This window comes from Martes martes (genome assembly GCF_963455335.1).
Source record: "Martes martes genome assembly, chromosome: 3".
Taxonomy (NCBI): domain Eukaryota; kingdom Metazoa; phylum Chordata; class Mammalia; order Carnivora; family Mustelidae; genus Martes; species Martes martes.
In genome coordinates, this window is record NC_137890.1 from 87,237,817 (window position 1) to 87,265,243 (window position 27,427).

General features: G+C 48.9%; 1 protein-coding gene across 1 annotated transcript in view; it reads right to left on the reverse strand.

Moving 5' to 3' along the window:
• Positions 1–805: 805 nt before the first annotated feature.
• Positions 806–27,427, reverse strand: part of GYPC (glycophorin C (Gerbich blood group)) — a 44,721-nt gene continuing 18,099 nt past the window's right edge. The window contains exons 2-3 of the mRNA XM_080799271.1: positions 2,465–2,521; positions 806–1,521 (exon numbers count right to left, since the gene is read on the reverse strand). Coding sequence (XP_080655397.1) covers positions 1,325–1,521; positions 2,465–2,521 — 254 coding nt within the window. The 3' untranslated portion in view covers positions 806–1,324. The remainder of the gene's footprint in view (positions 1,522–2,464; positions 2,522–27,427) is intronic.

A 27,427-nucleotide genomic window follows, 5' to 3' on the forward strand; every position in this document is an offset into this window, starting at 1 on the left:
GGGCCCAGCCAACATTTCTTTACCAAGCATTTACTCTTTTCCACATTCCTATAAATGGACCTTCCTTCCCTTCAAAATACAAACCACCTACCCTCTTCCCCTTAGTCAGGATGGTAAATATACCTCATTTTGCCTGTTTTTGGAATCCCATGTTTATGTGGATTCTCGGGAATTATGAAATTAAATTTGATTTTTCCAATCTGTTTCATGTCAACTTGATTCTTAGATCAGCCAGAAGGATCTTGAAGAGCAGAATAAAATTTTTCCTTCTCAACACTACCATGGAATCATGTCCATTTGGGGGATGAGAACACTGAAGCCAGAAAGGTCAAGTGAGTTGCCCAGGTTCCCAGGACCAGGAAAGGGGATCCAGGGCCCAAACCCAGAGGGATGGCACTCTGCGGGCTATGCTCTAGCCACTGTTATTAAGGGAATGATTGGTTCACTCATAGTTATTTAACGGGTGTAGTTTTTCTAATATCACACATTAAAAAATCAATGCTTCAGTCAGTGTCCTGGCAGCTGGTAAGCCCATTATTTCTAGGGGAACATTCCACTCTTACATTTGTTTCATGAAGCTGGTGCCTGCACAGGGAGAAAAATAAATCTTGCCACTGGGCCCTCCTTCCCTCAGGGCCCCAGGAACCCTCTCCACTGTCTATGCTGAGGACAGGACAATGGGGCTGGAAGTGGATGGTTCCAGCCCCACGCACGCAGACTTAGCGGAGAACACAAAGTCGCACCTGTGAAAGGCAAGGCCTGGGTGGTGGTTATCTTTCCCTAGACAATTACAGTAATGCCATTTGACTCTGAATGCTTGGTTACATTTCAAATTTATTTCCAATCATTTAGAGCTGGATCAATGGGAGACAAAGGTGCCTTTTAGCTCTGGCACCTGCTGTTCCCCCCAAATGTCAAGGACTGACATTTGATGCCATTATCCCCAGTCAGCTTACAGATGACTCACTTCCTTGCTTCCCCAGCCCTCAGGCCCACCCGCCCAGCAAGGACTTTCACACCATGCTGACAACAAACTGCACTGTCCAGGAGAACCCAGACTTTTTCCCTCTGGCAGAGCAAAGGCAGGCCTCCTGGGTGGCCACTGCACCCCTGGGTGCCTGGGAGAGGCCTCTCGTGGCTTAGTTCCTTCTTCCCTCTCTCTCCCCAGGCTAGCACCTAGTGTTCCCAGGCCAGGTGCATATCTTGGGATGAGGTGGGCACTCTCATGATCCGCCTGGTGGTACAGATAGCAGGTGGGGTTGTGGGGTGCATCTTCTCTTGTGGATTCGAAGGAGGCACTGGGGGAGGTGAGGCCTGGTGCCCCTCAGATGAAGTACTCCTTTCTGCTGTTGTCACCTGTGTCCTGGAGGGAGGGGTCGTCCTGCAGGGCTGCGTCTGCACTCTCAGCAAACTCTGTGCCCTTGGCCTCATTGGTGTGGTACGTCCCCTTGTGCCTGTACATGTAGCGTAGCATGACGATGAGGAGGCAGATCAGGACGATGGCTACAGCAGCGATCACGCCTGCAGGAGGGAAGCAGTGCATGGCTCTGTCTGAGACAGGCTTGTGGGAGGGAGTCAGGACACACAGGGCTTGTGGCAGAACAGACACTCTGCTGCAATAAACACCAACCCCAGACAGGCTGGCTCATTCCTGCCCAGTGTGCACTCACCCTTATCTGTGCCCATCTGAGTTACCCCTCTCTCCCCTCCTGCTCCCCCTCCCTCCACTCACTGTGGTGCAGACTGAGGCTGGAAGAGGATTCCAGAACTGACCCTCTCTCAGGGACGCTCAGTTTACTGAGGAAGACAGACCTCTGTGCATAGCTTGCAGAATGAACTATGTGAGTTTATCTAAAATTGAGGGGTTCATGAACCTCAAGACTTTTAGTTTTAAAACCAGAACAATCCCAACTGAGAAACATGAGACTTCCCTGGGGCATGAGACTTGGTGCTGAAACCAGGAGAGTGCCCAGAAGGCTGGGCCCCGGTGGCTGCCCCCTGTGCACTACTGGGGGTACAGAACAGGACCATGGGAAGCCCTTGAGACAGGCTGGACAGAGTGGGGTTCACTGCTTATCACCCTGCCTGAGCTCCAGCACATTCTCCAGAGGTGAGGGCTGCATGAGTCTGGCTGGGGAGCAGTGACCAGCCAAGCAACAGACTAAAGAGGGAGAGGATTCTGGAGGATGCCATGTAAAGGCATGGGGTGTGGGTGGACGTCAGCCCTTCATTTCTGTTTAGGCTCATGAGCAGTTGGGAGAAAAGACTTGAAATCTGGGCAGTAGGGCCAGGTCATTCAGAGCCTGGGAGTGCTGGGGTGAGGGGGACGCTGGCAAGTTTTAGAGGGGCTTAGGTTCCTTATGCAGCCTCACCCTCATTCTGGCATTTGCTCTTAAGCCTCAGGCGGGTTCTCCCTGGGGAGTTCCCTCTAACCCTCCTGGCTTGGAGGCCTAGAACAGCTCACCTGCAATGATGGCGATGTTCGCCCCCAGAGAGGGGAAAAATGGGCCAGGGTCGAGTTCTGTGAACAGAAGAGAAGAGCCTTAGTGGGGAGAGAAAATCTTCCTATACTTGGCAACACCCCGGCCTTGCCTGCACCCCTGCTCACAGGCGCACAGCTCTTGAGCAGGCTGAGTGGACAGGAGGCAGTGTGTGCCCGGCCAGGCTTCTGGCTCTGCCTGGTCACTGGCAGGTCTGGAGAGAACGTGTGAACCGCAGTGGAAAGGACCCAGTTCTGGCGTCTCTGCAACCATGCGAGTGGGATGAGGGATGAGCTCCTGCACTGGGCAGACCCTGGGTAGACATGCCTGGTGGTGGGCATGAAGGTGGGCAGTAATATGCCTGGTGCCAGCACCAGGACTTTGGGCCTCAGCTTTTCACACCATAATGGTAAAAACAGACCATTTGTGAAGTGTCCCCACATGCAGAGGGTCTGTACATGCCAGGTGTTGGTTTAGTTGCCTTTCACCCATCCCATCATGTGGTCTTCACAGCCATCCCATGACGTGTGTGGTATTACTAGTCCATTTCACAGGTGTGATCCTGAGCATCAGAGAACGACATGCCCAGAGTCACACAGCTCACCCAGTGGTGGGCCCGGACTTAGCTCACACTTTCATCTCTGGGGTGTACTGGACCTCCTCCCAGAGTCCCCTCTGTGGTCTCTGATCGACTCTTCTGTGGGAAGGGCCGTCTGGGGCGCTACCAAATTATTGAGTGTGTTTTTCTGTAGGGCTCTGGTTTGGCTGCAGGGCTAGCATCTCAAGGACAGCAGGCACCTGCACATCACCTCCAGCAGTTGCACAGAGTGTCTCCTCTCTCCTCTGGGAGATGAGTGAGAGGAAGGATTTATCAGACCACAGAAATATCAGTGTTAACATGGAAATCCCATGTTCCCATTACAACGGCTATGCATATTAGAGAAGGCTACTTCATAATAGTCCTTTCCGCTCAGATAATCACTTTAATTATAGTCGGATGAGGTCATTCTCCCCAGTGCAGCTTCCAGATGCCTTTTTCTGATAAGAAACCAGCTGTGGGAGCGCCTGGGTGGCTCAGTGGGTTAAAGCCTCTGCCTTCGGCTCAGGTCACGGTCCCAGGGTCCTGGGATCAAGCCCCGCGTCAGGCTCTCTGCTCAGCAGGGAGCCTGCTTCCCCTTCCCTCTCTGCCTGTCTCTCTGCCTACTTGTGATCTCTGTCAAATAAATAAATAAAAAATCTTAAAAAAAACAAAAAAACCCACAAAAAACCAAAACCAGCTGTGGTGCCAGGAGGGACAGTGTGGAGAGCCAAGCAAAGGCTCCAGGCTGGAGGCAGAGGAGGAGAAGAACAGCCTGGAGGACGGAAAGAGGTTAAAAGAGGTCCTCAGGTCAGCAAGGAGAGCAGGCACACAGCAGGAGACAGGGCAGCGGGGGGAGGGGAAGGCAGGAGAAGCAGTCAGGTTAGCTTCTAAGTGCTTCACCGCAGTGAGAACTGAGGCTGGAGGGGCAGGAAGTTCAAGCAGCATCGGACTCTGAGATCTAGGGTGGACAGGAGCAAGCTAGAATTTAGTATGAAGTCCACAGAAGGTGCTCCATGGACACACACTGAATGATACCACAGAAAGAAATGCCTGTACGTGTGTATACACCCCACAAGTGAGCGGATTCAGACGCTAGCCTTGTAGACCTTCCTCAATCACAAAGCACCTCATGCTTCAGTAAGAAGAAGAAAGAATGGCCCCTTCCTTAAGTCTGTGTGGATGGTCACAGAAGTTCAAATATCCAGAATTGCCACTTGGAATGTTCCAGGCCAAGACCAGCATTTCTTATGACAGTTAGTCCAACCAAGTCAGGGATAGAAGGGACTCCTGTTCCGTTTTCTTTTAAAAACAATTCACAGTTGATCACCACGTGCCAGGTACTGTCCTCAGCATTTACCAGGTTTTAACTCATTTAGTCCCCACGGCGGTCCCATTCAGAAGCAGTGACTATTTTTCCCATTGTACAGATCTGGAAGCTGAGCCCCAAAAAAGTGTTATTGTTTTTCCTGGATCATACAGCTAAGAGAGTCAGGAGTCCACCAACTCAGGCCGAGGCTTCCTGGAGTCAGTGTGCTTACCCCTGCAGGCACTGCCCAGGGAGGGGGTCTGGGTTGGCAGCTTAAGGAATAGATGAGGTATTAGGCTTGAATCCCTTGGGGTGAACTTCTTAGCTTGTGTTTGGAACCCAAACCCATATATTGGAACACTGGAAGCCCTCCCAGCAGGCCAGTGGGCTGGGGGAAGGAGGGACCTCTGGCCTCTGAGGGGTCATTAGTTGAGCCCCTAGCAGGGCTCCCTCTGAACTCATGTGCACTCAGGAGCACAGTGGGCAGAGACGCCTGTTCTCATGCCCCAGCCCTCCAGCTGTGTGGAGCTGAATTTGCACACTGTGAGTGCCCCCAGACACTTCAGCATGACAGGAACGGCCACAGAGGTCAGAATCGACACAGAGGAGGCAGCTCAGGCCTGTCTGGGAAGATGGGGATGGTACAAGAAGTGGTTCTCAAAGTGTGGTCCTGGGACCAGCAGCATTTCCTAGGAGTCTGCTAGAAAGGCAAATTCTTGGGCCCCATCTCAGACCTGTGGAATCAGAAGCTGGTGCCCTGCAATCTGTGGTCACAGGCCTCTAGGTGGTTCTGATGATTGTTCCGTGTTGAGAACTGCTGGTGGACGAGAAAGCTCCCAGAGGGAAGTCCTTACGATTGGCCCTTGAAGGATGAATGAGAGTTTCTGCACAGACAGGAGTATAAGCATTCCGAGCAGAGAGCACAGCACCCAGAACAGTGCTCACCTCTCCCGAGCCCTCACTTTCTCCCTGAATGTCCGCTCACCATCCATGGCGCTGAGGCTCCGGAAGCCTGTGCTTTGATCTCTCACCTCTGGAGATGGTGGGGTGAGGACTGTCATTGGCTCTGCTCCTTTGTCCTGCTTCCTTTTAGCCAGCAGCAGTGATAAGGGACATTTGGAAAGGCTAGCTGGAGTGAGCTCCATCCCACCCAGGAAGGTGACGGGTTAGTGTTTAAGCAGATTGCAACCCTGGAATGAAAGCCCACCTCTAGCTGGGGCTGAAGGGTGAGTATGTGATTGGAGTTAGCATCATTCTGAGACCAGGAACTGGGGTAAGGGGATTAATGGGCAGCCTTAGTGGGTGCATTTATGGCAGAGCAAGGCGTTACTTATGGCTAGGCGTGGGACTGAGATCAGAAGTAAGCCACTGTGTAGCCCTCAGACTGGACAGGCATGGGAACCCTCCACCCTTCTGTAGAGATCCAGGGTACGTTGTGATTTTCCTTCTTGGCTCCCCTCAAGGTTGTAACGCTCCCCACCATAGAGAACACTCTACAAGCCCCAGAAGCACACTGACCCCAGTGTGCACAAGCCCCAGAAACACACTGGCCACAGCTCTATGCTCCACATCGGGCTATGCTCCTGGGACCCAAGAACAGTTGTTGAATGGTATGTGAAAGCTTGGTCCCTTCGGGGAGAACCTAGAATCAAACTGCACTTTGCATTGTCCACATTGTTGTGAAGACAGCTTTTGGTTCAAGTCTTGATGTGACTTTCACAACAGTGTATTCAGCAAAGTACTTGATATTGACTGTCTTTAGCTTCTTTGTATGTAAAACAAGATTAGCAATTACCCCCCCTGTGGTAGGGATTAGAAATGACATGCCCACACATGATAAATATTTTATATATGTTTACTGAGTTGTAGTCACTTTTTTTTTTTTTAAAGAAAGGCAGACTGCCACATGTGTCACCTCATTTGGACGTGTCTGGAGTCTTGGAAGCTTGACCACCCTACATTCCCCTAAAAATAGTCCTCGAGAGCTTGACTGAAGGTTCTAGCAGGGGAACTCAGCTACTCATATACCTTCCACTGAAGAACCGCCTTCCTCTATCAGGAAAGGTCGTCCTCTTCAACCAAGGGCGTGGCTTTGGGAGGGAAGCACAGGGAGCCCTGAGGAAGGAAGGGGACACTGCCTAGATAGCCAGATCAACTGAATCAACCCTGGTGATCAGCAGGGTGACAGATGTTGCAGAGAGATCGCCCTCACATCCTGTCACCACTAGTTTGGTCTCATTCTTATTACTACTCTGCTTTGCACATAATTCAGGGCCAGTCCACTAAAAGACCTGCTAACAGATGTTGTGAGTCCAGGCAGAGGATGGATGCTGGTCATGGATTCCCAGCACAGTCTTGGCTGACAGTCAATCACCATCTGGGTGCTGAGTGTCTCTGTGTTCCCAGCAATACCATAGGGACGGAAGAGGTTCCAGGAAACAGAATGAGTCTTGAATCTCAGGGGGCTTATGGTCTCCCTGGGAGATAAGACTGTGACATACAACTTATTTAAGTTAGTGTTATCAAACAGTAAATCCCAACCCACTAGTGGTCCCAACTAGAGAGAGTAGCATGGGGAGAGAGAGAGAAGTAGAGGAAGAGAGAGAGAAAGAAAGAAGGAATGGGTGGGGAGAGAGAGAGAGAGAGAGAGAGAGAGAGAGATGTTCAGAAACCATCAGGCCCTATCATAGGCAGCCAGGGGAAATACTGTTTGGTGGGGCTTTGATTTCATTTGTGCGCATACAACAAAAGCATCCACCATACTGTTTGGAGGCCATGGCTTAAACCACAGCACTATAAGAGGGAATAAAACAAATCCCTAGTCCCGCAGTGCTGGTTCAAGTAAGCGCAACTACAAGCAGGCAGATAGCCAAGAAAGCACGGCTTCACCCTGACAAAAGCTGGTATGGCTACGGCAGTAAGGTGGCCATGTTGCGTGACAGCTCTGGGCTTCTGAACCCCTGATATGGCCAGCCACAGTCCTCACAACAAGGCTAGGGCCTGGGTCATGTGCCAAGTGCAGGGATAACAGATGCTTCCTGTGAGCTGAGCTGGTGAATCTTCAGAGGGAGAGGAAAGGGAAGGGCCGTTACAGCCCCAAACTCCTGTTCAGGGAAGCTGCCCTCCCACGGGGGAAGGGGTAGGATGGTGAGTGGGAGGAATGCTCCCTGATTACGGAGATGAGACCACATAGCCTGGGGTTCAGCCTTGTGAGCCTCTGGAGGAGGAGAAACACTCTGCAGGTTCTCTATGCATAGAAACTCTGGGCAAAGTTTCTGTGGAAGCTCTCTCATTTAATCCTGCAGCAAGCCTGCAAAAGGGGAGTTTCCTCCCTCTTTTAAGTCACAGATAATGCAACGCATGCCCAAAGAAGTCAAATAACATGTCAAAATCTCACTGCCAACAAAGAGCAGAACCTGTGTTCAAACGCAGGATTCCGTAGTACCAGAATGTGTGCCCTTCAAAGCACTGGCACTGGCTTTTCTCCTGTGCAATCTACAACCTGGCTGTGGCCACACACCTGCTGATCCTACATGTGGTCCACAGGGTGGCCAGCTGCCTGTCCTCTTGTCGAGGGCAGCAGGGCACATAGGTGCTGCTCCTCGTTGAAGGTGACATTCCCAGTTCCAGCTGGCAGTTGGGCACAGCCAACAGGGTGCAGGACATTAGCAGCAGCTGGACCCTGGGGGTTCTCAGATGTTGATAGAGAGCAGTGGTCAGGTGCTGGCTCCAGAGACACAGGTCGACCCTCTGGGACCACCAAGAATTTCCCTTCTTCTGTGTTTTCTGATGAAGCTGTGCTAGGAGTTCTCTTTTTTTGTGCAAGATTTTGTCTTTACACCTCTTGCCCACCTCTAATGGTTTTTCCTTGTGTCTCAGGAGTTATGGAGGAAGAGCCTGCTCCCAGATTCCCATGTCCACCTGGGCCAGCAAAGCGCAAGAATTCTGGCCAGGGCAGAGCCCTCTGGGGAACTGAGTTACTTAGAGTCAAGAGGGAGAATGCCTTTGAACCAGGATACCTAAGTGTTGTGGGAAGAGGAATATTATTTCAGTTTTAAAACCATGAAGGGAAACAGAGGTTTGTCGTGTAGTCCTTGGAGAATTCCCACCATGACAATCGTGTGGATGACAGCAACACAAAGGGGTCGACAGCACTGCCTGATGATTTGCCAAGCTCCAGGCTGCTTACCCAGAGCGTTCCATTTCAAAGAAACTACAGATCTGGTTAGAAAAGTCACTCTCCAGTGGCCATGACTTTGCGTGAGTCTGATTTAGGTTCAGGAGGAGGACAGCTATTGGGGGAGGGAGAGGAAACTACGTGGCCACGGAAAGTTCTCCTTGGCTCCCACTGGAGTTTCTTCTTCCTGTGCTAGATTCTTGCCTCCAAGTTCTTATGCCGGTCAAGCAGAAAGCAGCTGACAACTGAAGTTTATTAACTGACTTTTCTTTTTGGGTAGGAAAAAGGTCAACCACGTTTCCTTTTCTTTGATGGTTTGTTGTTATCAGACTCTGAAAGGATATAGCATTTAAGCTACAACTGGGGAAGAATTGGTCTCAGGATAGTATTGCTTCAAAATAATAAATGGATAGCTTATTATTCACTGTCTATCCATCTCTCTTGCAAGCCATCAATGTTGGCTGAGCAGGTAGCATTTACCTAGCCCGGGGATGTGGAGAAGATAGGGTGTGCCCCAGGGAGCTTATGACTTGGCTGAGGAGATTTAATATATTTATGTGAAAAGAGACTGCCAACACTGTCTGTGTGGTAAAGTGTCAAAATGAGCAATAAAGATATGCCTGGGGGTGTGGCAGAGGGGACTCAACCATCAGGCTCAGCCCCAGGATTCCCAGCCTCTCTGACAATGTGGGTGGTCATGATTCTGTTTGTTTATTTTTCTGTCCCTAGCCACATTTCTCTAGCACCTACTGTTTTGCAGCAATGTGCTCTCTACTTAAGCCACGACCCTTACCTGGAAGGAGCTTACTGTGTAATAGAGACAAAGGCATGTAGGTAAGTTTAGAAAGAGTAGCTCTCTGATGTTTTCAGGAATGGCTTCCTGGAGGAAGAGGGGGCTCCCAAGACGGACCTACTGAGACGGTGTACTGGGCAATGCCAGCAGGGGGAGCTGGGTGCAGTGGTGAGAGGACTCAGGGTGCAAGTCTATAGCAGAGTGGTCATGACTTCTAGGTGGGGCAAGAGGACCTCTGTGTGGGCCTAACTGCTGTGGTGCCTGGTCATTGTATGTCAGATACAAAGCCCCATGACAACAGGACTACACCTAGGCTGGAGGGCAGAACTTCTCTGGCAAGTTAGCTCACTTCTTGGCGCTTCCTTCTACTTCCTTTAGAGAGTAAAACCTCTTCCTGATAGGGCTAGAGGGGGCTGATAGCTAAGGTGTGGGTTCTCAATCTGAGTGTGCATCAGTATTTCCTGGGGGATTTGTGACATCACAGATCACTGCGCCCACCTCGGATTCTGACTCAGCACACCAAGAGTGCACCCGAGAATTTGCATTGTTAATTATGTTCCAGGTGCTGCTGATGCTGTCTTTGAGAACCAGGAACCTGTCTTTGAGAACCACCGAGCTCATGACAGTGAGAGTGGCTTACGGATCACGTGCTCAGTTCCAGTGCTTTCACACACCTCCTCTTTGCAAGGAGGTGATATAAGGCTTCAGTAAATGGAAGTTGTGGGGGACGGTCCTCTCTTAGCAATGAAAATAAGAAGTCACACTCTCAGCTGCCTGGCCTCTAAACAACTCTGAGCTTAGTGTCCCTTCTTTCAGGAGCCAGCTGATGTAGTTTCAGACCTGGCATAGTGTTTACTGTGAGAATTTGTCACCTGTGCTGGCTTCCTTGCCTGCCCCCATGACTGGAGCTGGGTGAGAGGACAGAGGGCCCCATGCCAGCATCTGGTAGGTGCACTTGGCCTCTGATCAATGCTAGATCAGAAGACTAGTCTCCTGTTCCTTGTTCTTTGGAAACTTTGAAAGTCTCAACTGCCCCCTGGATGTCCATTTGTATACTGAATGCCTGCAGTGAGACCTATGGAAGGACAAACAACTTCTGCCGATGTTTTTCAGTATCCCTGGGCTCTGATGATGCAGCAAGGAAGTGGTTCTCCAAAGAAAGGTGTTTGGGGCACCAAACTGGCAAAAGGAATAGATACTTGCGGATATTTTGAGAAGCCAAGAGGGGACAGTGTATCCCAATCAGCTTGACTTCCTAGCTCTGAGCTCCTGCAGAAGTGACTGGAGCACAGGCGGCCCTGGATACACTTATTCCAGCCCCAGCTCCATCCAGACTGGGGGAGAGTGAGGGCACAGGAAGCCTCCACCTGCCAGGCTCGTGGCTGGGTGCCTGCTTACCTGCATACCTGTGAGGTGTGCACATTGGCTGTGTAAGCCAGGCTTGGAAGTGAACAGGTGAAGGAGTGAGGTCCAGAGCAAGGGGCAGTCCCGCAGCACGACTGAGCTCCTGCCTAGACAACACCTGGACTGTCCTAGGGAGTGCTGTGGCCTTTCTAACCTCACCTTCCTCACATGTGAAATGTGATGGCACAGCTATGTAGGCTCCTTGTCAGTTAGTGTGTGGTGAGCACCTGGGGCCGTGGCCAGCACAGGCTGGCTGTTGGATTATCACCATTGTCACCAGTATCACCATTGTCAACAATGTCAAAATAGCCTCCAAGTGAGATTTTCAAAAATGGTCACCTTTAATTCTCTTGTATACTGTTTGGCAAATATGTCACCTTGAGAATCAAAAATTCCATTTCTAGTATGATCCTAGTGAAATAATCTGAAAAGGGAACAAAAATTCATGCTTAGGAAAGTATACTGCAGTTTGGCTTAAAATAGAAAATAAAAGAGAACAATCTAAATGTTCTACATTAGGGAATTGGTTATGTAAATTCAGATATGCTTATATGATAGAATATTATGCAGTTATTGAAGTGATGCATGGAAATCCTCAGTGACAGGAGGAAATGCTTACAGTATGATTTAAGGGGGGGAAAAGGGACCCCGTAAATATAAATTACATTAAATATTAAAAAAAAAAACTATGAAAAAGGAATTGAAGGAAATAGCATGTTGGGGTAGTGGCTTTTGGGTGATGGGTGGGGTTTAGGGATGGTATTATTTTCTCCTAACATACAGTTTTCTACATTTTCCAAATCATCTATGATAAACATGTTACTCTTAAGGTCAAGAATTGGAAGTGGATCTACAGAACCAGCTATTATCACAGAATCTTCAAAGCCTCGGACTATAATGTCCACAGAGTTCCCTCCAACTCTCCCCATCTGCCTGCCCCACCCTAAACCCCATGGGATGTCTGCATCCTTTCGCAGTGTTCCCCACAAAAGTCATTGTGGACCGTCACTGGACAGTGGGACTATGGCTGCGCTTTCTCAATGATCTAAGTCTTGTGTTCACATATCCTTTGCTTGACCTGGTAGACATTTTCCCTTCCAATAAAGAGGTGCACGCTGGGGAAAACTGCAAGTGTATTCAATGCCCCCAGCTCATCCTGCCTTTTCCACGGGCTGCAGATGTGGATGGAGGAGTTCCAGGTGTGGCTTGAGTCCAAAAGTCCTCACAGACACCCTTGTTTCTGCAAGTGGAAACAAAGGTAAGCTCTGGCCCTCTCAGGGAATGAGTCAGAGCCTGGATATGGGAAATCCTGCAGCTTCTGGACTACAGGTTTTGCTTGTGTCTAAAGGAGTGTGATCCAGAGCAAGGGGCAGTCCCGTAGCACAACTGAGCTCCTGCCTGGACCACACCTGGACTGTCCTGGGGAGTGCTGTGGCCTTTTAAACCTCAGCTTCCTCACATGTGAAATGTGATGGCACAGGTGCATAGCTTCTGCTTGGCTTCCTCATAGAAGCTGCATAATTTCTCTTGAGTCATTGTGGGTGTTCTACTCAGCTGGGCTCTCAAGGATTCCTGGATTTAAGTATCTTCCTAAAGATATTGGAGGGGTCCCTCTCACTTCCTAGACTGGTTGAGAGCCCTCTGGGCAGGAGTCTTTGAAGGGAGGCCTCAGTTATCCTTCTAATCTCAGTCTCAGGGGAAGCGACCTTATAAAATGGAGCGCACAGACTCAGTTTCGCCTCTTGGCTTCCACCTCTTCCTTTTTCCTTATCCCTGTGGCCCATCTTCAGTCACTTCATGCTCATCCATATTTCTTGCTTCTTTTTTTTTTTTTTTCCAAGTACAGTGAATCTTCCATCAGTGATTTTACCCTTCACTTTTGGAGTCTGTATCTATCCTTCTATTTATAAAGAAGTAGTGGGGTTTAGCGCCTGGAGGCGATGACCTCTAGTCTGCCTTGCAGAAAGGCACCCTTAGCTGTGTGGGTGTCAGAGAGCTCAATCGGGGAAGATCCTTGTAGTCCCTGAAAGCCAACCACTGTAACCTCAGGAGAGCTGGTATTATACCTCAAGGTCACAGAATGTCTCATCTTTCAAAATGTCTGTGGGAAGGGTGTTGGAGGAGTTCATGTCATCTACTGTAGACGTTGTAGTGAGCATGTACTTAACAGTTGCTCGGTTCCCAGCAGCTTTGGGTTAGAAATGACCTTGAATGCTCCTCCTGGTGAGCTTTCGGGTGGAAATAACCTTGAATGCTCATCCTGGCCACCACTGTCTGGTTCTTCATTGTTCTAAAGCCCTTTTGACCACAACACCTACACTGCATCCACAGCTTCCCAGGTCTATCAAACCAGCCCTGGATTCTACCCCTTTCCACCTGAGCTAAGTGGCCAGCTAGCCCCAAGACAAGCTTTCCACCTGGGCTTGTCTTGTTACCTGATCAGTTCAGGAGAGCTCCGTGAGCTGGCATGGGGTTGCCATCACTACTTCATGTTGTTTTGTGGGGGAAATAAGATACACATGGACAATGGCAATGCTTTGTCAGCAAGTTTATACGTTCTCTCATCCAGTTAAGTCCATGGATATTCAATGCAAGTACTCAGTCACAATGTAAATTTCTTTCTGGTCTCCTACAGATAATGCCTGCTGCGGGCAGGCCCTGAGTAGAACAGGTGTGGGAGGAGGGCACTGTGGTGTAAGAGAGGCAGGTGGGGATCGGGCTGTACAATGCAGACACAGCTCTGTCCCCCCTCTAAGCTGTCAGAACATGCTCTGTGTAGCTTCTCTTGGCCGGGGACTGCATCGTAGGTCGATTCTTTAACTTTCCAGTCCCTTCCGGGGGAGTCCAGCCCACAACAAAAGCTTTGGTCTCATATCCATTTTAAAGCTCCTAAGTGAAATAAGCTAGTCCTAGAAACACAGACACTGCATGATTCTACTTACATGAGGAATCTAAAATAGTCAAATTCATAGAATCCAAGCATGGAATGGTGGTTGCTAGGGGTTGGGGGTAAATGGGGACTTGCTAATCAATGAACATAGTTTCAGGAAAGGAAGGTGGAAAGCTCTAGAGCTGTGTCATATGGCACTGTGTCCACAGTCAACTGCTTGGTACCCTGGAACATTGGTTAAGTGGGTAGGTCTCATGGTAAGTGTTCATACCATAATAAGATAAAATGTTTTTAAAAAAGCTCTCACTGTGCTCAGCTTGCCCAGCAGGGGAAAGGGAGCCTGGCCTTTTCTCCTTAATTCCTCTCTCCCCACCAGTTCTGAGTTCGGACCCTCCTGAGCTGCAGTGGGAAGGAGATGCGAGGCCAGGAGGAACCATCTTTCTACCTAACGGGCAACTAGGGTTGTTTGGTGTTGGAGGGAGAGCCCTGGACTGGGAAGGCTCTTTCTGAGGGTAGAGTGATGGCCTCTGGGAAGAACTGAGGCAGGTGTGTCCACCCCTGACCCTAGTGGGCCTTGAGCTGACTGATCCTTCAGCAGGCCCCTGTCCAGACTGGATGGAGCTCTTGTGAGTGGGCTGCTTTGAGGATGGTTCACATCCAACTCCTCTGGGCCTCATCCTGCAGAGCAAGGGAGATTTAGGATGTGCTGCCGCTGCCCCTACTGCACAGAGGTACACAGAGCCAGCTTCTCTGTGGCATCAGCCCTGCATGCTCTGGGGACTCTCTCGGGTCCTCTTCACTCGGCCAGAGGTGGAGAGATGCTGAAGGCCACTTAGAGAGACAAGGACAATGAAGTGTGTGGACTCCACTTAGGATATGTCTAGTGTCTGTTTAGAATGTAATTAAATTAATTTAAATTAAATTAATTTAAATTAAATTTAAATTAATTTAATAATCTAATATTTAAATAATTAAATAAAAATAAAAATAATCTAAATTAATTAATTAAATTAAATAATTTAATTTAAATTATTATTATAATAATTTTAATTATTATAAATTATATATATAATATATTATATATAAATTATAAATTTAATAATAATTTAAATTAATTAATTAAATATTAAATATTAAATATTTATTTATTTGAGAGGGGGAGAGAGAGAGAGAGAGCACACACATGAGCAGGGAGAGGGAGAAGCAGATTCCCTGCTGAGCAGGAAGCCCAACACGGGGCTCGATCCCAGGACCCTGGGATCATGATCTGAGCTGAGGGCAGATGCTTAATCGACTGAGCCACCCAAGCACCAAAAATTCGTGTATTATATTACACACAAGTATTATATTACACACAAGTGCACAGACACACACAAAGCCCTTCAGGACCTGCAGTCCTATAGGGCCCCTCTTCGAGCTGATGCAGCTGCTTCTCTAAGGCATGGGCCCTACCACTGATGGTGGGTTGTGAGCTTCCCAGCTATGTCTGTTCTAGCCCAAGGTCAAGCACATGGATGGTAAGCAAGATCCATAATGGGAAAAATAATTCTGTAAGGAGCTCTCAGTGAGGCATGAGGCTAAGAATGACAGTGCATCCAGGAAGTGAGTCAGTGATAAGTCTTCTCAATCCTGATTTCAGGCACAGGGACCTAGGGAGGACCTGATCTTTTCAGCTTAGGAAAGAAGAGAGGCTGGTGTTATCAAGCCTTTCTCTGCAGTCACCCTGGGCATCTGGCTGTCTCTGAAGCTCTTCTGAAGACAAGGTCACCTTCCCAGACTTCCCCAAACCTTCATGGGTCTTCATGGCCTCTGTGTGCTCTCTCCTTCACAGCCCGAGGCCTGGGTTTCCCTTCTTGCCTCCATATCCTCTACTTCCCCAGGGATCCTGATTGCCCAAGGCTCTCTTTTCCTACTTGAAACTCTCCTTTCCCGATGTGGATAATGACGCCATTGCCACCATTAGGGACTCATTTTATAATCGCATGTGTTGTTCCTATTTCTCAGAGGAATCACTGAGACGGATGTTATAATGCCTATCACTTTACAGTTGAGGAAATGGAGGCTCAGAGAGGTTGGGTAACTTGCCTGAGTTTACACAATGGATAAGTTCTGGGATTGGAATCCAGGTCTAATTCCAAAGCTCATTCCAGAATCATTCATCCAGTGAAAGTCTCTGAATGGCTACTGTGTTCCTGTTCTAGAGCCTGAGGATCTCACAGTGCACAGCACAAACCCGGTCCTCAGCATCTTCCATTCTAGAGGAGGGAGCAACCAATAGCTCATGAAAGATGTGGATCCATGCTACAAGGCCTGGTGGTGATAGATGCTATGAGACATAAAGAAGGGAGAAGAGAAAGAGAGTGATCAGGGAGGCCTTTTAGAGGAAGTGCTTTTGGGCCGTGCTAGAGACTGAATGTTTGCATTCTCCCCAAATTCATATGTTGAAAGCCCTCACTGGGATGGCATTAGGAGGTCGGGCCTTTGGGAGGTGGAGCCATCATAAATGGGGTTAGTGCCTTAATAAAAAGACTCTGAGCGCTCCCTCACCCCCCCTGCCATGTGACGACCCAGAGAGAAGATGGTCATCTATGAACTGGGAAGCAGGCAGGCTCTCACCAGATACAGGATCTGTCAGTGCCTTGATCTTGGGTTCCCAGTCTCCAGAACCCTGAGTAAATGTCTGCTGTTGAAGTCTTCCAGGCCACAGCACAGTGCTCTGTGGTAGCAGCCCGATCCCATTAACACAGTGTGAAGCAGGGAGAGAATGAGCCCTGCTCCTTCTGAGTCTGAAAGTTCCAGAATGTCTGGAGTGTCCCAGCTGGACATTGGCCAGTGTGAAGGCCGGGGGCAGGCTGGCTTGGTGAGCTCTGGGGTGAGCCAGAGACTGTGGGCCTAGAAGATGTGGCACTCTACTGTAGAAAGAAGTATGGTTTCCATCTGAGAGGGGTGGGAGGCCAGGGAAGGGTCTCCCGCAGGACTGTTTGGGAAGTTTCTATCTGAGCAGTGTCACCATGGCTCCCGAGCTGAGGAGAGATGTTGGGGTGAGGAGGGGACCGCTACAGTCGTGGTCCAGGGAAGTGCTTAGGCCTGCACAGTGGTGGCGCTGGTGAGAAAGAACGGAGGTACTTTGGACACGTCTGGAATTAAAGAAGGAAGGAAGGAAGGAAGGAAGGAAGGAAGGAAAGAAAGAAAGAAAGAAAGAAAGGAAGAAAGAAAGAAAGAAAGAAAACAAAAGAAAGAAAGAAAGAGAGGAAGGAAGGAAGGAAGGAAGAAAGAAAGAAAGAGAGGAAGGAAGAAAACAGAGAGGAGGAAGAGTCAAGGGTTTGGCCCCAGCAGGAAGGCTGGGCTGCATTCACTATGGGGGGGGGGATCACTGGGGTTGGGGGGGTGCTGCTATGCACAGAGAGCCTTCAGGTTGCAGCATAGGCACAGGGTAGGCCACTGTGCACAGGGCCAGGGGTTCAGGGGAGAGGTAAGGCTGGAGCCCCAGCTGGGGCTTCCAGGGCCTTGATGGCCTTAATAGCCAAGGGCAGGAAGAAGAGGAGAAGAGCTGAGCCAGGCGATTTCCACAGGGCATCCTGGGAGGGAGCAGGAGAGGACTAGGAGGAAAGCAGGGAGCACCAAATCAGGAACATCTCAGCTTTCCCTCTGATGCTGTCCAGGGCTGTCTGGGTTCCCTACCACTGTACCTTTGTGTGTGTACTAGACCCATGTCTTACTGGACTCTGCTGAGATCCTCTCTTCTCCCGTGCATCACTGAATCAGTCCCTCCACCAGATCACTTCTGGCAGTGTGACCATTCCAAATTTAAGAAAAGGAAAACCTCCCCTGATACCCTGTCTCCCTCTTGCTCCTGGCCCCTTTCTCTGTGCCCTTCATGGCAAAGCTCCGCTAAAACATTCCTATACATGCTTTTGGTGTTTGAAGTGTTTTTAATTCCCCCCCCCCCCCCCAGTGAGATAAACTGAAACAGAACCTTCTACAGAATGTGGGAAGCTTGGAGAGAGTGGAGGCAGGGAAAGGTGATGGTTTGCTGGGCAGCACACTGGGGCTCTGGTCAAAGCACTGAGGTGGGGCTGCCCAGTGTGAGTGTGTGTGAGTGTGAAAGTGTGCAAGCATGTGTTTGTGTGTGAGTTAGTGGGGTGTGCTTGCAGCCATGGGCATGTCTGGGTGCAGGCATGCAGCATGAAGGAGTTGGATCATCTAGACTGAGCCAATAGAAGAGATTGAGAAAAGATGAGAAGAACATTCAGCCCAAACCGGCTGGGTAACAGCAGTGGACAAACAGCTCAGAGATCCGGTTCTCCTGGAGTTCAGTTCACGTTCTAGGGAAGAAATGCAGATGATGCAAAGGAGAAATTAATAAGCTCTACAGTGTGCTAGATGGTGCTAAGAGAAACAATGAAGCAGAAAAAAGGGTGGGGCTCTGGGGGAGGGGTGAGCTGCAAGTTTAAACAGTGCAGCTGGGAGGGCATCAGGAAACAGGTGGCATGTGGCTGAGGTCTGACCCAGGCAATGAGGGGAGGATGAGGGTATCTGGGGGAACAGTGCTGTACACAGAGGGAGCAGCAAGTGCAAAGGCACCAAAGTGGGAGCATCTCTGCATATTTCAGGAACACCCAGAAGGCCAGTGTGGCCATGGTGAAATGAGCTGTAGAAGACAGGGTTGGAGCGTGAACTGGGGCCACGTAGGGCCTTGAGATCCCTGGATGGCCGCCAGGTCTCACCCTGAGGTAGATGGGACCCATGGGAGGATTCTGAGAAAAGGAGTGACATGAACTGAGACGTTGACAGGATTACACTGTGCAGGGGAAGGGGACCATGGCGGGCTGTGGTAAAACCCAAGGTGGAGAGAATGGTGGTGGCTTGAACTCCAGTGGAAGAGGTGAGAAGTAGTGGGCTTGAACATACTTCCTAGAAATTCCTGGCAGGAGTTGAGGACATACAACAAAGGGCCATAGCAATGGGCTGCAGAATCTGAGCTGCGGAAGGGAGGTGAGAAAGGAAGGGAGGTGGCCAGGCTGCAGGGCCCGGGGAGCCTCTGGGCTAGGGAATTGCCTGAGTAGAAATATGGGATGGACATGGGCAGGAGCTAGGAGTGCCGGAGCCTTTGGAGGGCAGGGTGACTGAAATGGAGATTGGGGTCATTCTTAGTATCCCCTGTCAGTGAGTGACTGTAGGGCTGATGTCAAGTTACAGTTGGGGTAAGTCACCTTTGAGGGTGAACGGCATTAAGAATGACAGTGGCCATGTGTGTGGGAGAGGCAGCAGAGGCAACAGCTTCAGAGAACAGGATGTGTGCTTTTTAGAAGTAAGGAAGTAACAGTGCCTTGGGAGTAGCCTCTGTTTCCACACTGTGCCCAGTGGCACAAGAACGTGGGAGAGAAACACAGTGTCCTCCAGGAGCCAGGCTGATCTTCCCCCAAGGGAGAAGAAGCTGAGGGAAGGGGGCTTGGTGATGCAGTCTGGAGGCTTAGGGACAGAGATGCCAGGCAGCACTGAGGGCCTGGTCAGGGGGAAAGCCCTGAGCCACAGAGGAGAGGGCTAGGGAACTTCGTGTGCCTGGCGTCTGTGTGTGGGAGGTCAGGGGCCCTCGTTGGGCTGTCTGTGTGTCTGTGTGTGCCTCTCTCTTCGTTCCAGCTGCTCTTCTCTCCCCGGTCATTCAGTCCCCAGAGGGACCCTGTGATGATTCAGAGCTAAGTCTATGGTCTCTAGGCTAGAGGGGGCCTGAGAAGCTGAGTCATCTGTCCCTTCCCTCTGACTGATGTTGGGGCATGTTACTGTGTCTGGGCAAATGCCTGTTGGTTCTTCTGCTGAAGATCCAGTCCAAGTTCCACTGCCTGACATTTCAGAACTTCTGGATGCCTACAGCCCTTATTTCAGGTAGAAATCCTCTCAATTTGTCCTTAATCTTTGTTTTCCATGTTCTAGCCGCCAGGCTGGAAGGAAGCTCCTGGGAGGCCTGAGTGCTGTGCCAAGTCTCAGGGCCGTTCCAAGCTCCTGTTCTGCAAACAGGTTTAGATCATGTCACCTCCTCTGGGAAGCCGCCTCTGACTTCTGCAAAGGGCCTGTGTGATCCTTCCTCTATCCCTGCAGAAGGTAGCAAACTTTCTCATAAATGTTTTAGGCTATACATAGACCACATATATTCTTCTTTGTTTGTTCTATTCATTGGTTTGTTTGTCTGCTTTTTTACAATATTTTAAAAATGTAAAAACCATGACTCTATCAAAACAGGCCAGAGGCTGGGTTTAGCCTGAAGGCTGCAGTTTGCTGAACAACTTGTTCAAATCACCATTAACCTGCTTTGCAGTTGTCTGTCTCCGCACTGATTTTTAACTACTAGAGGGCAAGGACTGTATTTTATATACCTCAACGTCTGACACAATGCTACATGAACGAGTAAGTGATGTTGCATAAAATATCCTCTGACATGTCCCAGCTGACTCTTTTATCATTTTTCTGCACACCTGCCTCTCACATGTTAAATAAATAACCTCCTTAAGAGTCTCCAAGTCAGTCATTAAACAATCCCTCCACAGATGCACACTAAGCTTTCAATGATATTAATGGATGTCATTTATTAAGCTCCTGGTATGCAGCAGGCCAGTGCAGAGTCCTGGGAACACAGAAGTGAAGCCATGTGTGTGTGTGTGTGAGTGTGTGTGTGCTCACACAAGTGACTCAGGTACGGGTCACTCAGTCTCTGCACAGCCCAGGGTCACACTGACGTGCCCTCTACTGTCTCTGCTCTCTAGCTGGATCACGTGCACTAATCCTTACCACTTCTCTGGAGGACTTAATTCACTTAAAAAATCATATAATTGCATTTTCAGCATAATTAGGTACCTAATTACATGACTAAATGTCCTCGATCAGGCTGCATGTGTAAATAATGATGATTTAGTTAGCCATGCTTTGTTATTGGCTTTCCAGAAGGCTCATCAGTTGGCGAACAGGATGGAGAAAATGTTTTTCTCCTTCCTTCACCGGGTTTGACAGGCAGGAGCGGCAGAGCTCTTTCCTACTAGGAGAGGAGCCGGGTGGCGAGGAGAGTAGGAGGTGGAGGGGACTCCTATTGCTTGGGGATCTTGGTTCAAAGCCTCAGGGAAATCCTGTCAGATGAGGGCATGAGTGCCCACATTCTAAAGACAGACAAGACCACTTGCCCCCAAGAACTGCCATGGGAGGCCAAAATGGCCCTGAGACAGTGGAACCTCCAGATTCCAGACCAGAAGGGTAGAGCTGTGGTGAAGATTCTAGAAGGAAGGGAAGCCACAGGAGTAGGAGGCATGCATGGCTCCTCTTCCATTCCCTGGAATAGTTCTCCTCCTCTTAAGCCAGTGAGGGCATCTAAACCAAAGGATGCAGCTTTCTCCCCATCCTGGGCTGAGGTGTGCTGAGACTCAATGTTCTTACACATGCAATGGATCACGAGAGAACTTACCTCACAGGACAGTTGTGAGAATGACATGAGATGATGTACATAGATGGCACAGTATGATTTAATATGCAATTCCTGTTAGCTAGTATTGTGAATGATACTGTGGTGATTTGTTTTTTAAGCTGGACTAGTGTTTTTTTTTTTTAAAGATTTTATTTATTTATTTGACAGACAGAAATCACAAGTAGGCAGAGAGGCAGGCAGAGAGAGAGGGGGAAGCAGGCTCCCTGCAGAGCAGAGAGCCCGATGTGGGGCCCGATCCCAGGACCCTGGGATCATGACCGGAGCCGAAGGCAGAGGCTCCAACCCACTGAGCCACCCAGGCGCCCCTGGACTAGTGTTTGAAAGGGAGGGTACATTTTGACCTATATATTGGGAGTATATTGCTTGGGGTCAGTGATGAAGAGAAGGGCAAAAGTACATCAACACACAGCTCTACAGAAGTTATCTTAAAGTGATTAAAGGGGCGTTGTGATGCACAGCACAGGGAGTGTGGATTGTGGCACCAGAAAGGTATGGCTATAGGTCCTGTCTCCTGAGTCCCACCTGCATATGACCATCTCTAATGCTCAGCTAACTCAACAATACAGAAGGATGTAGCTTCATGGCACCAAGAGAGGCACTGCCCAACACAAGCAAGCTCTTCTTATCATTCCCATTTATTTGAATATAGCTCCTGCACATGTGTGTGTTCATACGTATGGCCCCTGGATGCAGGGCCCCTGTGGGGGAAGCAAAGGGGTACAGTGCTTGTGACTTGAGGAGTAGGGAGTCCTTGTTTATCTTCTGGGATAGCTAGGCTTCCAGATGCTTCCCACTCTGCTGTTAGCCCTCCTTTGTTCTCTGGGTATCAGAGCAGAAAAGGGGCTTCAGGAAGTCACCAGTTCACAGAATTTTGTACACAGCACCACAGCCAGGAAGCTGGCTGACCCCAGTCAAGCCCCTCTGCTGTGTTTATGCTCAGGGAGGAAAAGCTATTTCTCTTCACCACACCTGACCCACCACCCCTCCACCCCATCCTCCCACTGTATTTCTGGCTGATGAAGACACTCTATAATACGTCTCAATCCATCACCCTGGCACTCTCCTGTTCTGTCTTCCCAGCCCCCCGTTCAGGTCTTGTGATTTATATTTCCCCAACATTAATCTTTTAAAAGCAAAGAAGCTATAAACACATACATAATTCTTCCTCCTGTCAGTTGAAATCCCATGACACAAATCAACTGCCATCTAAATTAAATGTTTCTTTCACAGAAAGTGATAAATGCCCTGGAGACCAATCAAGAAAGCCAACAAACTTAGACTTGGTTTCACTTTGGAATTTTTCAGTTAGTATGGCTAAAGTCTGATAACTGGTTATATCTCATAACCAACAGGAGTGGTGAATTGTATGTTTTAATACAGCTGATGTGGACAGGAGACATTGTGCATCTTTCCTCATTAGGGATCTAGCTTATCAAATGCAGGGTTGAAATCTAACACATAATCTTAGGGGCAAAGGGTAAATACAGACAAAATATACTATTCTATCAGACCAAGTGACAGAATGAAAACAGAGTTACCAAAAGAGACATCAGCCTGTTATAGAGTTGGATCTGTTTAACTAGTTAGGATTAGGGCTCCTAGATATGTCAGATGGTCTAAGAGCAGATTTCAAATAATTTTGTCTTTTTTAGCAGAGATGGTTTCATATTTTTAAAAATGCAATTTTTAATTCTTCACCTTTCAAATACCTATTTTTGGGGGAAATATAGAAGCTATGTTTTTAGGAGAAGGAAGGAGAGATGAATGGCTAAATCCGGTACATATCTTGGGTTTATTTTCCTCTCTTCCTTTTCCGTGTCTTATTACTTCTTCCACAATCACTACCGCATTCAATATTATTAATAAACGTCATTATTCATCTCATTATAGGAAGAAAAGAGTCCTCTTCTTTTTTTTTTTTTTTTCCTTTTTGAGATAGAGAGCAGAGATCATGAGTGGGGGTCGAGGGGTAGAGGGAGAGGGAAAGAGAGACAATGATGGAGCCTGATGCTAGGCTCGATCTCAGGACCCTGAGATCATGACCTGAGCTGATATCAAGAATTGGATGTTTAACTGCCTGAGCCACTCTGGTGTCCCAGGAAGTAGATAATCTTAAAGGTCAGGTTAAAGAAACTACATCTTCTATTGTAGGCCATTAGCAGATAAGAGATTATGAAAAAGGAGATTCTCTAGAAATTCTGAAGTAGTACAGGGATGGAGAGGAGGGCCTTTTCTCTTCCAAGTTTAGAAGAGCACTTAGAAGCCACCAAGAAAGGATCAGCATGACACAATGAGAGGCTAGCAAGGCTGAGAGTAGTGGACATGAGCAGAGAGCTGTGAGGTGCGTGTGTGTGGGGGAGGTCCAGCAAGTTACACTTGACAAGGCAAGGCATCTTGAGGGTTAAAGAATTTGAGGTTCTGACAGGAGTGTGATTAGAAGTTAAGTGAAGAAGACGGTGTGATAGAACAGGTAGGAGGATTATGAACAGTGATTTATTATTTTGTATTAAAATATATAGTTAATGAATAGCTTCCATAATTATATAACAATATAATTATGCAAAATAAATGGTTACAAAATAAATAAATCACTTAAAGTATTAAATATCAGGATGTGTTTCAGATCTTAAAATTTACGTAAAAAATAGGTTTTTGACCATTGTGGGAAGCATCCATATGTGGTTGGGATGAATGAGTAAGAAGGGGATCTTGAAAATGTTTGAAATAAGGATGTTGTTGTTTTTTTTTTTTTTTAAGATTTTATTTATTTATTTGACATAGAGAGAGAGAGAGATCACAAGTAGGCAGAGAGGCAGGCAGAGAGAGAGGAGGAAGCAGGCTCCCTGCTGAGCAGAGAGCCCGATGTGGGCCTTGATCCCAGGACCCTGAGATCATGACCTGAGCTGAAGGCAGAGGCTTAACCCACTGAGCCACCCAGGTGCCCTAAGGATGGTTTTTAAGACTAGGAGTGCTCCATTTACCCAGAGGGCTTTGCACCCAGGCACCTGGCCTGGGAGTTGAGGCACTGAGTATGTAGGTTTTTCCCTCAAAGCAAGAGCTTCTTGTTTGTGGTTCTCAACTCTGGCTGCACATCAGAATCACATGGGACCCTTTAAAAAACACCCATGCCCAGTTCCCATCCTCCTAGTGTTGCCAGATAAAATGTAGGACACTAGTTACATTCGAATGTTAGATAAACAACAACAAATTTCTTGGTATAAGTATGTCCTACATATTGCAAGACGGCCCCAGAGACTATTTGGTTCTTTGTCAGATCACGATAGACTGGTAGGGGAATGCACCCGGGGGAGAGCCCTGAGATCTCTTGGGCCCCAGCTAAGAGCCACAGACAGAAGCCAGCCTGAATCTTCACATTATTATTTCATGTGTTCATATCCCTCCTGCCTGTCCCATGTGAGCCTACTGTATGTCACATGGATTCTAATTCTACTTCATACCTCCTGTCTTTTGGCTCATGCTGTTCCCTCTGCCTGCAGTTCAGTCCACCTGGGGCCTACCTCGTGAATGAATGTCTACACATCAAGGAGGATATCTGTCCTGACCTCCTAGTGGAAATGACCTCCTGTTACTATGCACAGACTCACCAAGTATGTGAAAACTACCCTGGGGGTGTAGGGAGGGTCTCGGCATCTTTGTCTCGGTATTTTGCAAGGTGGCTTACACATAGTAAGTCAGTGGTCATCGAAAGCTTACTGAGAGAGAGGTCTTCTCAGCAGACCGGATTGAAATGTAGCAGGAAAAAATCACCCAAAAGAGAGCTTCTGAAAGCAGGAGTGTGTAGTGATTGCTAAAACAACTGCCGAACACCTACTAGGTGCAGGTGTAAAACAATCTTTTGCATTTATCTCTCCACATTGCACAGAAATTTTATATACACTAATTCTTTAGCTAATCATTAGAGAATTATTACAGTGATGGTTTGGTTGGTTCCAGGGAAGAGATTGGAGGAGGCCTCTTTGGGTCCCCCCAACGCTGGCTACCCTCCTGCCCTTACCCTTGATCTCTAGCTCTTCAGACTTTGTCAGCCTTGGTGTCTGAGAGTTGCTCATATCTTGATATTCTAGTGATAATCTCCTTGAGCTCAGTCTCCAGGTCAAGGCACACCACCAGCACAGTCCCAGTTTGGGTATCTCTCAGGAGCTGCAACTTGCCCATGAGTATGCTTTGATGGAGCCGTCCTGGCATGTCCTCTGAAGGTTCAGGCCTCGGGGCCTCCCAGAGGACTCGGAGTTGGCTCAAACCATAGATGTAGTCCTGATATCTCCATGGGAGGCACCAGGTCCATTGCCATGTCCACGTCCCCAAAACTCTCTACCATCCTTTTCTCCATCAACCCTCCTTGCCAAACATTTACCCTCAGTTGCTCCTCATTGGGTCCTGCTGCCTGTGGCCACCAGGAGTCTATCTGGTGCTTAAGAATGGAGAGAAGCTTTCTGGGTCTCACTCTTCCTGTTTCTGAGGAGTTGGGCCCTGGGGATGGGTCTGAGAAAGCAGGTGGTAAGTGGCTGGGCCCAGACCCATTTTATCAGCCCCAGGCCCATCAGGCAGGCACCAGATCTCCCTGCAACTCCCTGATAAGAGGCTTAGCTCAGCGCCTAGAGTCTTATCAGAGGCAGGCCTGGGTGAAGGTTCCATTTCCTTCAGTGTGAATAAAGGGGAGGGAAAAAGGCCCGGGAAGAAATAAAATGTCCTCACACTCAGACACAGTCAAGCCGGCTACCTGCCTGTGAGTCCGGGCCCTGTTGGTACAAACAGAGAGGGGCTCAGGACAAGGAACCCCAGGCTTCCCTATGCAAGAGTGAGTGGGGAACCTTATGCCCACTGGGTCTGAAGCTCACAGAGACCTGAGCCCAGTGAGGGTGCATGCTGCCTTGCAGCTCTCCTGACTTGGGTGTCTGTGTGTATGTGCATGTGTGTTGGGGGAAGCAGGGAATGTTTAAGCTTGAAGCATTTTCCCCCTTAGAACTGTGGCACATAAAGCACATGGTGTCATAGACAGGGGCGCACTGCCTGCCTACTCATGAGCCTGGCAAGTTGCAGAGGTTGTGGGATCAAGTTACACCTGAATCCTAGCGTGGGCTCCACCATGTGCTATGGGTGTGCCCTTGAGACAGACTTTACTTCTATCCCAAGAACACTCAGGATACTGAGCTGTGTGAGAACCCTAGGTTCCTCATCTAGGCAGGTGTGTAACTTCCCAGTGGGCACATGAACAGCCTGCCCTGGCATCCAGGCACAGAGAGAGTTCAATAAATGCTAATGTCCTGTCCACCCCTCCCTCCTCCGCTATACCATGCTGGGCGAGGACAGAGTGAGATAGGAAGTGTGAATGGCTTTGCTCTGTGCCAGTGATTCCAAGCACAAGCAGTTGCTCAGGGGGCCTGATTTCCAATAGGGTCGTCAGGTGGAGATGAGAAGCCAGTCACTCCCGTAGAAGCTGGATTCTAGTGCTGGGATCATATTCTCTGAGGGGAGGAGGCACACAGGATGAATTTGTGTGTATGTGTTTAAGTGGCTTTGGTCACTTAACTGAATTGCTGTTTGGACTGCTTATCAGGCTAAACAGAAAAGTGTGCAAATATAAAGCAGGTGCAAATAACCTCTTAACATCTTTCCCATGCTTATGACACTGACTGTTAGTGTGGCTGGCCTGAGGGGAGAACTGCATCAATTTGTATCTTGCACATGGGTGGTGGGGTGGCGGGGAGAGCCTGAAGTGGTGGAATCCTGGGCTCTAACCTAAGCTGTCTGAGCCTGAGCTGGTCTCTTCAGTTCTCCGATTTCCAGGAGAAGAAGCCTGCATTTCTGGTCTGTGTTTTCATTCTGCCAGCGAAAACTAGGTGAGGCTGAATATGGCAGGAGGACCTCCTTCCCCAGCAAGGTGGCAGCGTGAACATCAGGAACGGCAGGGTGGACCTCCTTTGTCCACACTCTTTCATGGTTCTCTCTTCACCCCCTTCCAGGCCAGACCCTCCACTGCAGGGGAGAAGGTTGCTGCTCTGGGCTCTCTGCCGGGTCGGCACCCTCAGAGCTTCCCTGTACCCAGAGCTGCAGGTGAGGGGCTGATCCACATCCTTCTGCTTCCGGCTTCCCTGTGAACTGCAGGTACATGGGGCTCTGGGCCCTGCACTCACACTTAGTCCTTGCAGAAAACCTTCAGACCCAGAAGATGCAACTAGCAATATCAGAAAGGCTTCTGGAAGCTGGCCTCTGTGTGTATGCACACCTGTGCACTCAACTAAAGCATCTCTCAGGACAGCTGAGGACAGATGGGGGGTCTTGGTATTACAGTACCCCCTGTCTCCCAT